This window comes from Panthera leo, chromosome B2, assembly GCF_018350215.1.
Source record: "Panthera leo isolate Ple1 chromosome B2, P.leo_Ple1_pat1.1, whole genome shotgun sequence".
NCBI lineage: Eukaryota > Metazoa > Chordata > Mammalia > Carnivora > Felidae > Panthera > Panthera leo.
This window is the reverse complement of record NC_056683.1, coordinates 116153224-116166028: the sequence shown is the minus strand read 5'-3', so window position 1 is coordinate 116166028 and position 12805 is coordinate 116153224. Positions and strand designations below refer to the sequence as shown.

At 37.3% G+C, this 12805-nt stretch overlaps 1 protein-coding gene across 4 annotated transcripts in view; it reads right to left on the bottom strand.

The window, feature by feature from the left end:
* The window catches only part of LAMA2 (laminin subunit alpha 2), a 609036-nt gene that overhangs the window by 139980 nt on the left and 456251 nt on the right, over positions 1-12805 (bottom strand). For all 4 annotated transcript variants that reach the window (XM_042939791.1, XM_042939793.1, XM_042939792.1 and 1 more), the window contains one exon: positions 8923-9021. In XM_042939791.1, coding sequence (XP_042795725.1) covers positions 8923-9021 — 99 coding nt within the window. The remainder of the gene's footprint in view (positions 1-8922; positions 9022-12805) is intronic.

Sequence of the window (12805 nt, the reverse complement as noted above, 5' to 3'; positions counted from 1 at the left end):
ATAGATGGCGGTATCATTGTAAAAGCTAAATTCACAAAAGTTTCATCCAGGACAGGCTATTGATAATGTTACAGATGAATGCTAAATACTACATGATAGGAGCTATCTATATGATTCTATTTGGTTCTTCTTGTATTTTATTAAATTACCATTCCATTCCCTCGTCAGCTTCCCTGATATGCACTGTTATCTTGTCCTTTGAATATTTGACAAATGTCTTCTCATTTATCCTGCTATGTTGTACAATCTTCCTGTCATTCTCTGTCTGTGATTTTCTCATTTTTACATCCTCTTACCTCAGTTCTACAATCTTTCCAGTGTTCTTTTCTAAATGATGCCTTAAGCAATACCTTGTGTTTCTCTCTTACTTTTGATTACCTTTTTTTACATTCAAGTTCACTAAACTGGGTATTTTTTTCCCAGAAAAAAAAAATAGATTTTTCTTCTTCTTTTTTTCCTTTTTCTTTTTTTTTTTTAAAGAGTATTTATATTAAGCAGCATGCATTACCATTAGGCACACATTAATTTACTTCTGAACAACGTACCTGTTACTTTCTCGCCTTAGCTCAAGCAGTTTTCACTGTGCCTCTTGAAATCTGCACATAATTTTCTTGGTTGGATATTACTAGTGTCTTTCATTTTCTGCCTTCTTTATGTTAAAGCTAGAATCTAATGGGGCAAATCTGACTAGCGAAAAGACAACATTGCTTAGATGCCATCCACTTTTGCATTTGCAGACTTATATGGTTTCCTGCTAAAATTAAATTTCAGATCTAATCATTTATATGCTATTCTCAAGGGTCATTTTCAAAAACTACCGGTTTTGTATGTCTAAGTGTTGGTGAAGTACTCCTCAGGCAAGCTATTACACAACACAAGAGGAAACAGGGAAAAGCCAAGTGACCCTGTAGAATGGTAATAAGTGAGTTCTATGTAATTTCTCCCTAAATATTTCAGGTGTCAATTTTGAAAGTTCCAAACCAAACAAGTATCATGTGTTATACACTTTCTCTCTCTTTTAAAATATAATAGCAGAAATTAAAAAAAAAAAAAACACTGTTGTCAACTTAAACCTTTTAAACATATAAACAAGGTAAACATTCAAAATTGTTGGCACTTAAAAAATTTAAAAACTAGTTTCATTATTTTAGAAACAATTTTTCTTTAAATTTGATTTAAAAATAGGCAGTAAAAGACAATGCAAATAAAGCTAGGTTTTGATATTTTATACAATTCAGTCTATTAGATAGCATTCTCCCCTTCTAGATAAACATTTAGGAGATGTTTTTCAAAGGAAGTAAAATATCCAACTCAATATAAATATACATATATGCCTGATTTTAGTGTGTTTTACACATATTAAAAATCAATGCTTATTTTGAGTTTTTATACCTGTCAGCCAGTTGTTCAAGTGTTATTATTTAAATTATTCACAATTAACTAAATATTACTGAACTATGTGCATGATATTGGTGATAGCATGGTGAGAAAAAATATTTAGAAGACATACTTCCTATCTTTTTGAATCTCATAGTCTGGAGGAGTAGAGAAGTATTTGCTGAGTGATCATGAAATAAATTTATATAATTACAAACTGAAGAAAAAACACAGTAGTATAAGCCAGTTATAGGAGGAGTCTCACTGCACCTTAAATGTAACTCATAAGACAGGGTTCCATGAGCTGAGGTTTGAAGGGTTCATTGGAATTAACAGAAGTTAACAACATATAGGAGAAGGTGACTTACTTCAAAGGCTAAAGAAAACATATATGGAAAGGCTCTATGGTGGTGGGATGAGGTAACTGAAGGGCAGTATGGCTGGAGTGCAGACGTCCAGAAGCACAAGTAGTGGGAGATGCAGCCAAAGATAGGATTTGGGGCTTTAACCAAAGAGCAATGAGAAGTTGGGAGGATGAGTTTAAGCACTAGGGTGACATAGTCAAATTTGGAATAGCAAAAGTGCATTCTGGCTACACTGTAGAGAATAGAGTGGAAGGAAAACAGGAGTAAAAGCAAAAAGAATAGGTAGAAAGCCAATATGTTAATTCCAAACTAAAGGTTACAGAGATCGAATGAGAGCTGGTTAGCGGAGATGAAATCCATACAAGAAGGGGAACCTCCTGCAATTGGTAATGAGTTGAATAAGTGGGGGTACAGTGAGGAAGAAAAAGGACCAAGAAAAATTCCTAGCTTTCTGGCTTATATGTTCAGTGCATCAGATCACCAGACTGTGAGCTGGGGGAGAGATGAGGCTGGGGAGTTAAGCAAGAATCACATCACATCACAACGGGAGAGCATTATATGTCATATTGAACAAAATGGAGAGCTGTTGTAGAATTTGAAGGAAAGTGACATGATCAGATCCGTGATTCAGAGAGTTTACTCTGTCATATGAATAATAATTGCAGTCAAATATGGCTTAGAGAGAGTGAGGTCATACAAGGAAACTGAATTGGATTGGGTTGAAAATGGTTTATATACACAATGGAATACTATGTGGCAATGAGAAAGAATGAAATATGGCCTTTTGTAGCAACGTGGATGGAACTGGAGAGTGTTATGCTAAGTGAAATAAGTCATACAGAGAAAGACAGATACCATATGTTTTCACTCTTATGTGGATCCTGAGAAACTTAACAGAAGACCATGGGGGAGGGGAAGGGAAAAAAAAAAGGTTAGAGAGGGAGGGAGCCAAAACATGAGACTCTTAAAAACTGAGAACAAACTGAGGGTTGATGGGGGGTGGGAGGGGAGGATGGGTGATGGGGATTGAGGAGGGCACCTGGTGGGATAAGCACTGGGTGTTGTATGGAAACCAACTTGACAATAAATTTCATATTAAAAAAAGAAAATGAAGACAGAGTAAAAGGTAACTCATTCATTTTGTGGGGGACTGCCTAATATTGGAGGATAAATCGCTGAGATGCTCTAAACAGGAGGAAGTATGTGTTTTAAGAGGAAGATGGTAAGTTTAAGTTGAAATGTCCTGTTGGCAGTTAGGTTTCTAGGACTGAAGCAGGAAAATAAAGTCTGTCTTGAAAATATAAATTTCTTTTTTTTTTTTTTTGAGAGAGAAAACACACCCATGAGTGCAGGGGAGTGGGAAAGAGGAGAAGGAGGGAGAGAGAGAATCCACACAGAGTGCGGAGTCTGGCTCGATTCCATAGCCCTGGAATCATGACCTGAGCCAAAATCAACAGTTGGATGCACAACTGACTGAGCTACCCAGGTGCCCCAAAATATAGATTTTTGAATCATCAGCATACACATGGCAATTAAATGCCAAAGAAAGAATTTACACATGAGAAGAGATGTAGATTGATGACTGGACCCCAAGGAAACCAACTTTTAAGGGATGGACAGAGTAAGAGAATAAAAGAACAGAGAATTAAAAGAAAAATAGAGGAGGATATGTCAAGAAGGAAGGAAAGGTCAAGAGTGGCAATTGCTACAGGAGGTTCAAGTAAATTAAAGTTTTCATTGAATTCAGTGACCAATTTGTCATTGGTTATCTCGTAGAAATAGTTCAGTAGCAGGCAGAGAGAGGAAATCTAATTTTCAGTGGAGTGAGAAGTTAGTGAAGACTTGTTCCCAAGTTTTCAAAAAAATTTGGCTGTGAAACAGAAGAGGGAGCTAAGAGCAGCTGCTATAGAGGTATTTGGAGTTGTTATCAAAAAACATCTCAGTATTCCACACATATTGTAGGGCAGTTCAAATATGATTCCTGTGCTCAAGGAACTTATATTCCAAGAGGGAAATCACATGGCAATAAGTCAAAATACACTGCAAGAGATAGAGGATTATGTAATATTTTGCATATGTAGTATTTGCACACTCACAAAATTATATAAAATACATGATAAGTGTTAGTTTGGGGGAAAAATATGATTCTCTTTACCAAGGTCATTATAAAACTAGATTGCTCCATGAAAAAATGAGCACAACACATATAAGCACTTGAAGGAGAGAAGGCAACACACACACCAGCTATGTAGGATGAGACTCACCAAATGCTTTAAGAAATCTAAAGAATATGTTAGTCCTAAAGTGCCTGGTTGGCCACCAAAGCAGAAGAAAAGAAGCATCAAAAACATCGGCTATACAAGTGAAAGAACTTTCCAGAGGAAAGGGAACTGGAACTCTCAGGTGATTATAAGCCCACAGTAGTTTTCAATCTTGGCTGACATCAGAATCATCCAAAGAGTTCTTGAATATCCCAGTGCACTTACTGCACCTCAGGCCAATTATATCACAGCCCCTGTGAGGGGGTGTGAGACTTGGCCCCAGGTAACTCCAGTGTGGGCCCCTGGTTTAAGGCACTGTCTCCTTTAATGTAGGCAATGGAAATCATGGCTACTGCACTTCTCAGATTCTGGTCCCAAATGCTGGCTGGGTGATAAGGCTGTAAGATAAAGGTACTGATGGTCTTAGGCTGATACTATTGGATATTTCCAATATCCAGTATCACATCTTCTAGAAATGATGCCACGTGTATCAATTCACCTTCGGATTATTAAGCAGCTTGACCATGGGGAACGAACTGATCATGAAGACTTGAGTATCTAAGGTCTCCATGAGAGTTATGTTTCTAACTATAAATGTGATAGAGATAAGATTAATTCATAAATGAGGATTTCCATTTTCTCCTCATCCTCACATTATCAAGGAGATCTTTGCTTTCAGCAGTCTTATTTCTAGGCTTTTTGTGTTATAAAATCTAAAGAATTCACAGATAAAAATGGTCTTGCAGTGTGGTAAGAGGAAAAGGAATAACTTTACAGTAGACGAATCTGGCAAACATTACCTCAGCCATGTGATCAAGATCACCATCAGTATAATAAGACATATTGATTGCATGTGTTCTTAATTTGATGTGATACGGATGCTACTTTACCTCTTTGGTCTTTCCCACAAAAACCCATAACTCCATATTTTGATCACAAAAACATGAGGCAAAATCCAACTGAGGGACACCCCACAAATTATATGTACTTGTCAAAACTATCAAAATCATCAAAAACAAGGAAAGTCTAAATCTCAGTGTATAGTCTAAGAAGACATGACTAAATGTAATGCAGTGTTTTGGATGGGATTCTGGAATAATATAAAGACATTAAGTGAAAACTGAAGAAATCTGAGTAAAGTACAGCTTTTGGTTAATAATAATGGCTCAATACTAGTTCATTAGTTGTGATAGACATACCATACGAAGAAAGTAACAGTAGGGAAAACCAGGTATGGGTCCTGGAGGAAATCTCTGTCTTATCTTTGTAACTTTTCTATAATTCTAAAGCTATTCTAAAATAACAAGTTTATTTAAGAATGGTATTGGAAGTAACTGAAATTGGATCATAGACCTAATTGTAAAATACAAAACTACAAAGCACCTAGACAATACCATAGGAGAAAATACAGATGACCTTGAATATGGTGACAACATTTTAGATACAACACCAAAGGTATAATCCATGAAAGAAATAATTGATAAGTTAGACTTCATTAAAATTAAAAACTTCTGTACTGTGAAAGATGTTGTCAAGAGAATGAGAAAGCAAACCACAGACTGGGGGGAAATATTTGCAAAAGACATATCTGAAAAAGGGCTATGATCCAAAATATACAAAGACCTCTTAAAGCTCAATAATAAGAAAACAACACAACTAAAAAAAAATGAGAAAAGACTTAGTCCATCTGGGTTGTCATAACAAAATACAATGCGCTAGGTGGCTTATAAACAACCGACGTTTATTTCTCATTGTTGTAGAGATTGGGAAGTACAAGATCAAGTCCCCAGCAGATTCGGTGTCTGGTGAGGACTCACTTCCTGGTGTCATTTTTCACTGTGTCTTCATATGGCAAGGAGGGGGAAAAGGATCTCTCTTTTATAGGAGTTCCTTTAGTGAGAGCACTGATTCCATTCATGAGGGCTCCACATTCATGAACTAATCACTTCTCAAAGGCTTCGCCTCCTATTATCATCATCCTGGCAGTTAGAACGTCAACATAGGCATTTTGGAAGTGACGAAACACTCAGACCATAGTGAAGATCTGAACAGACATCTCACCAAAGATGATGAACATACAGATAGCAAATAAATATATGAAAAAAATGCTTGGCATCATATATCATTAGGGAACTATAAATTAAAACAAGGAGATACAACTCTACACCTATTAGAATGGCCAAAATTCAAAACACTGACACCACCAAATTCTGGGGAGGATGTGGAACAATTAGAACTCTTCTTCATTGCTGGTGAGATGCAAAATGGTGCCGCCAATTTGGAGGATAGTTTGGTGATTTCTTACAAAATGAAACACACTTTATATGATCCACCAATTCAGCTCCTTGGTATTTACAAAAATGTATTGAAAACTTATGTATGCAAATGTATATAGTAGCTTTATTCATATTGCCAAAACTTGGAAGCAACCCAGATGTCCTTTAGTAGCTGAATGGCTAAATAAACTGTGGTACAATCAGACAATGGAAAATATTATTCAGAGCTAAAAAAGAAATGAGCAATCAAGCCATGAAAAGAGACGGAGAAAACTTAAATGGATCCTACTAAGTGCAAGAAGCCAGTGTGAAAAGGCTACTGTATGATTCCAACTATACGATACTCTGCAAAAGACGAAACTATAGAGACAGTAAAAAGATCAGTTTTGCGGTGGTTTGAGAGGAGGGGTCGTGAGTCGTTGGAGCACAGAGTGTTTTTAGGGCAGTGAAACTATTCTGTATGATCCTATAATGGTGGAGACAGGTCATTAAACATTTGTCAAAACCCATAGAATGTACACCATGAGGGAACCCAAAAGTCAACTATGAACTTTTAGTGATAATGATGTGTCAATGTAGCTTCATTTATTGTAACAAATGTACCCCTTTTGGGTGGGGGGTGTTAATAATGGGGGAGGATATGTATGTGTAGGATTGGGGGTATATGGTAATACTCTGTACTTTCAATCAACTTTGATTTTATTTTACACTTATTTACTTTGAGAGAGAGAGAAAAAGAGACAGCGTGATCAGGGGAGGGGCAGAGAGAGAGAAGAGGACACAGGATCTGGAACGGGCTCAGCAGAGAGCCTGATGTGGGGCTCGAACACACAAATGGTAAGATCATGACCTGAGCCGAAGTCAGAGGCTTAAGTGACTGAACCACCCAGGTGCCCCTCAGCTTTGCTTTTAACCTTAAACTTTTCTGACATATAAAGTCTATTTTTAAAATTTTATTCACTATTGGAGAGTCTGCTGAAGAGATGAGATGATGTAGGCTAACACATAATAGAGGTATGACTTTCCTAGTAAAATATTTATGTTTCCAGGCTTAGATCATTAGGCTGTAATCAGATCATTGAGATAATAATTGTGTCAGGTTTGTTTATACCTCTATCCCCAGTGTCTGTCATTCTGACAGAGTACCTAGAACATGGTAGATGCCCAATAAGTATTGATAAAATGAATGAATAAATGAAGTGTCCCCTGTTCCATGGAATATTCCCTAATTAACATAACAAGATTAACACTTCATTTGCATGTGTTTCTCAGGTGCATTTCTTGTTCCTCTTTTTATTTAATGTTTTATTATATATTTGCATGCAGTTGTCCCATATTACTCTCCATACATTTAAATACATATGTATACACACACATATACACACATGCACACACACACAAACTAGATTCAAGTTCATTGAAGACAAAGACAGCTTCATTTGTATCTTTCGTCTGTAAACACCCAGCTTGGGCGAACATTCAGAAGTGCTTGTTGAATTGAGTTTACTTTGCTGTGATTGGTTGAAAATTTCTTATTTATTTGTATTTACATAACAAATACAAAAGTATTAACTATTAAATTAATAGGAGATAAGTGTACATTAATCTAATTAATACTAACTACATCTGGCAAGAAACCCTATTCTGTATCTTGCTGGTACAAGATTCTGAAAAAGTGTTTAATATGCTATTTGTGATATCAAGGCCATTGTTTAGCGTTCTGTGCTCAGAAACTGATTTGATTTCCCTACAGAAATTTTCCTAAACCCTGCAGCATGCTTGTGTGGTGGAAACCTTACTAGGCCAATGGGAATCTGGAGCCTAGGTTCCACTTAGGTTCCTGAGTCTAGTGAATTATGTAGCCATCGGTAATTCATTTCACTGTCACAACGTGAGGTATCTGTTCTTAAACAAATAAAGAAGAAATGAACTGGATAATATGTAAGAGCTTCTAGCTCCAATATTCTTTGTCATTTAAAGCTCTTAGATAATCCGACTGGATGCCTAAATTACAGGTCAGTTTTCTGTTCATGCAGTTTTCTGGCCACAAGATGGCGAAATTTTGTTGTTTTCTTTATTCTCTAATAGCAAAAAAGAAATTTTACCCTTTTGCAGTTTTGAAAGTTGAAAACACCCAATTCCTTAAAAAGTCTGATAAATGTAACATGGACTTTACATTCTAACTTTTAAAAGGGTCTTAAATGCTTTGGATTTTCACAATAAAGATTTCCTCTTTTGTGTAGGAATACTGATTTAGACTATTTCTATACAAATGCAAATATCCCGTGATGAGATCAAAGCGTCTGTAAGTATTTTCATTTGTTTTTCTTTTCCCTTACATAGTCAAAGACAGTGCTGTTGGAATTCAGAATTGATAAAGACTTTACATGCGACTGGGTTGAGTTTTCAAAATACACTGTCACTCTGGTATTTTTAGCCTTTGTCCTTGACACTGTCCAAGTTTCACAAACTTCTTTGACGCTAAGATTTTCTTTGAGGAAGCAGTGGCAGATCAAAATACATTTACTTTGTGCACCAAATTGGGAATTAGAAACAAGATTTGCATTTCAGAAATGTGATGTAATTTTCATTAACATTTAGGGTCTATCTGCTTTAAGAGGATTCGTGGTCTTCCCAACTTACCCTGGTCAGAAGCTCATTCATTTCCATCACGAGGGTGTTCAGATTGCCCTCTGCCAATTGAATGAGCCTCTCTGGGGCTCGCTGAGGTGAGAGCAAATGCTGAAAAACATTTCCATAAACATTTTAGTAAATGGTTTTGCAGTGATCATGGGGTTGAACATTTAACAGAACAGTTTCCCTTTATATCCGAGGTATTTAGCCTTCTCACCTTCAAAGAAAAGATAAAGAAACCATTTCAATTGGGCACATATCTACAAAGTGCTATGCAGAAGAATATCCTGGCAAGTAATACAAATTGCAGTCATGTATTGAGATATTACTCTGTGCTAGGCTTTTTTTTTTTTTTTTTTTCATGTAATTCCTACAACAGTTGTATGAGGTAAATGCTATTTTGTCTTCTGTCTGAGCAAACTATGGCTCTAGGAAAGTTAAAACTTACACAAGACCACATGGCCAGTAAGGGGGACAGTCAAGATGAACCATGCATGATTGTTTCAGGCTCCCACTTCAACCAAACAGAGATACTGTTTACAAGAAAGAAAGAGAACGGGAGCCTGTGACAGAGGGACCTGGCCGGGCACTAACTAACTGGTCTGGCCTCGATGTTGGAGGAGCTGGTCTGCCACTCATAGCACTGCTGTTTTCTTCTCCTGTTGAACGTAATCAATCTCACAGAACACTAACGTTAGACAGGGGCACTCTCTGACAGTAATGAATGAAAGAAAACACGAGACCATTCCATAATCGTGTCTACACACAGACAAATCCATTGTCTCTGTGCAGACCACAAAAATACCAAAAATTCATTTGCTGTCAAATCTGAGTGACCACTGCCTCTTAAGAAAACATAGCGTTAGCCTCCCTTGTTCTTCCCTCCTTCTAGATAAGATTCATTAGAAGAATCAATTACCCCCAATTCCTAACCCAGCCCAAATCCCTGCTTCCTGAAACCTGCCCCCGAACACCGAGCACAAACCCAAATGCTCTAAGTCATTTCTACTACCCTCTTATTGAGACATGCCCCAATTCCCCAAGGTGTTCGGTGTCCCTAGTTGCAATGAGTCAATAAAGGCTCTGTTCTCTGTGGTCTCTGGCTGCAACCAGAGCAGTGACACAGGAAAGGGACTGAACAAAGAGGTAAAATATTACCATCTAAAAATATCGAAATAGGATACCAAGCATCTGGGTATTAAATAAATTGTAGAAGAAGAACAAAAACACAGAATCAAGAAAGGCTGCGCTTTAAGGAAAATCAAGGTTGTGTTGACCAGCACTCAGTCAGCCCTCGGGAAGTACTGTGTCGCCTGGCTTAGGTGACAGCCACAGATTGGAACCTTTTCCCATAGGGCCTTTGCTCCTTTATCTGGTGCTTATGTATTATTTTAAAAATTGCTTATGTCCTCCTGAAGTATTGGCTTTCCTAGTTTAGTTTCCTTTCTTTGTATTCCTTCTGTGTACAGCAGGTCCCCCTCATCCACACATCCACATGTGTGGGGGGACACATCCAAAGATTCTCAGTGGATGCCTGAAACTGCTGATAATAAGGAACTCTGTGTATACCATTTTTTCCTTATGTCTATGTACCTACGATAAAGTTTAATTTATAAATTAGGCACAGTAAGAAATTTACAACAATAATAAAATAGAACAGTTATAAAGACATACTGTAATTAAAGATATGTGAATGTAGTCTCTCTCTCTCTCTTTCTCAAAATATCTTGCTGGACTGTACCCACCCTTCTTGTGATGATGTGAGACGATAAAATGCCTACATAATGAGATGAAGTGAGGTGAATGACACAGGCACTGTCATGGAGCATTAGGCTACCTACTGACCTGGTGAGAAGTCAGAAGGAGTCTCATCTGCTTGTGAACCATGGTTGACTGTGGGTAACTGAAACCATGGATAAGGGGGAATAAGGAAAATAAATGACCAGCGTCTTCCTTATAAAACTCTTTACATTCCTGAATGCCAGGCCTACAAGGTAAACTCAGATTCTGCTGTCTAGCTTTCAAGGTTGTCCTTCATATCACCCTGTTCCACTCCAGTTTCTAGCTTTATGTTTTACTAGCATGCTGCCTTCTGATATCGAACAGACAGGCCTTGTGAATTCTCAGCTCCGCCTCTGCTCACCTGCTCTCTTAGCCTCCATGACAAGAGCATGTATGAGCCCAGGGCCAGGAGGGCCACATCACTGGCAGGCTGGGCCCTTCCAGGGAAGTCATTTTCTCTCTCTGAGCTTTACAAAGGTGGTTTCATCCTCACCAGCCCTAAAATTACAGTGGCCTCCATTCAAATCCTGGCTCTGCATTTAGTAGCTATGTGATCTTGTGTCTCTAACTTTTCTGTGCTTTAGTTTGCCTACCTGAAAACAAACAAACAAACAAACAAACCAAAACCAAAACATAAAAGATACCGTATTTCTTTCCTACTTCTTGGAGTTTCTGTAAGATTTATGTGTGATAATTCATGTAAGACTTTAGTCACTTAATTGCTTAGCAGAGAGATAATCATCAGTAAGTGTTAGTTAGTCTCACTGTCATCGCTATTGGTTTCTTCTTCTGGAAAAGAGGAATAATAATGCTTACCTTAAAGGCCATGATCCAGATTACAGAATATATTCCCCTAGAAGAATATCTGCCAGTGCCTAGTGAATAAATCTTAGGTTTTTCCTCCAGACCTTGCCAATATTTCTCTGCCTATTAAAATTGTGTCTATCCTTCAAGTTCCAACACAAATGATGCTCTCATTAATAATGCATTCCCTGGTTATTCTGAATATTACCCATTTCTCCAATCTTTGTAATCTATTGTAAATCAAATTTTTATAAAGCACATGGTGATTATGCTGATTGTTTAATTATTGTTTTAAGTACATAGACTGTAAGCTTCCTGAGGGTAGTGACCACAGGATAGGAGTCATGAAACCCCCAGGGGACCAAGAACAATACTGAAATCATCCAGAATTTCTCAAAAACCAAACAAACAAACAAACAAAAAAACCAAACCAAACCAAACCAAACCAAAACAAAAAACACCTGACCATTGACTGATAGTACATAGTTACTTTTCATTTTGTCATTAGATGAAACCCTAATTTCCTTAATGTTTCCTCCTATCCCACCAACTACCACAAGGTTCCGCAAGGTTTTAGATTAGTGTTACTCAAATTAGTTCTTGTTGAAGTATTTTCAAAGGTCTGCTAGCTCTCCAGTTCCAAATTTTAATCTTGTGCTTTCACTTTGACAGGAAACTTAAATGTTAATGTAAGCATTTCTGGAACTCAGGCTGGGCACCTGAGAGACGGATAGGACCACATGATCTCAAAACCTATCTTTGCATGCATGTTTGATCATATGGCAGATCGAGCGCATAAATCATTGAACTTGTCAAGTGATGCCAAATGTCATTTTAGGGCCCCTTGCAAGGGGCTCTGTAGTTCATATTGTGGAATAGTACAAGTTACATGCAACATACTGATCAAAGAACCCGTGTGGAAGTAGTCAGGATTCTTGTTGCAATTTGCTTTCAGCAAAAATCATCTGTTATTTTATATTAATGTTTTTAATTTTAATTTTACTGGTTTTTTTAGGCTTTTGTAAGGATTAATGTGTTTTGATTTTATAGAGCTCTAAGTATAGGGAATTCATACCTGATTTTATGTTTGTACATATTTAAATAACATAATAAAGCTGATTTAGGCCAAGCACTGGGGGTACGTAAGCCTCTTTCCCTTTATAACAATCTGTATATTATAGTGCTCAAATTTGAAATGTACTGCTTTAGAAAGTCTCTGAATTTCCTCACTCGCTGCTTTCCTTGATTTGCGGCGATGGGAAGAAAAATTTCTCAATGATGGCCCCTTGGGAAGCTTCTGTCATAT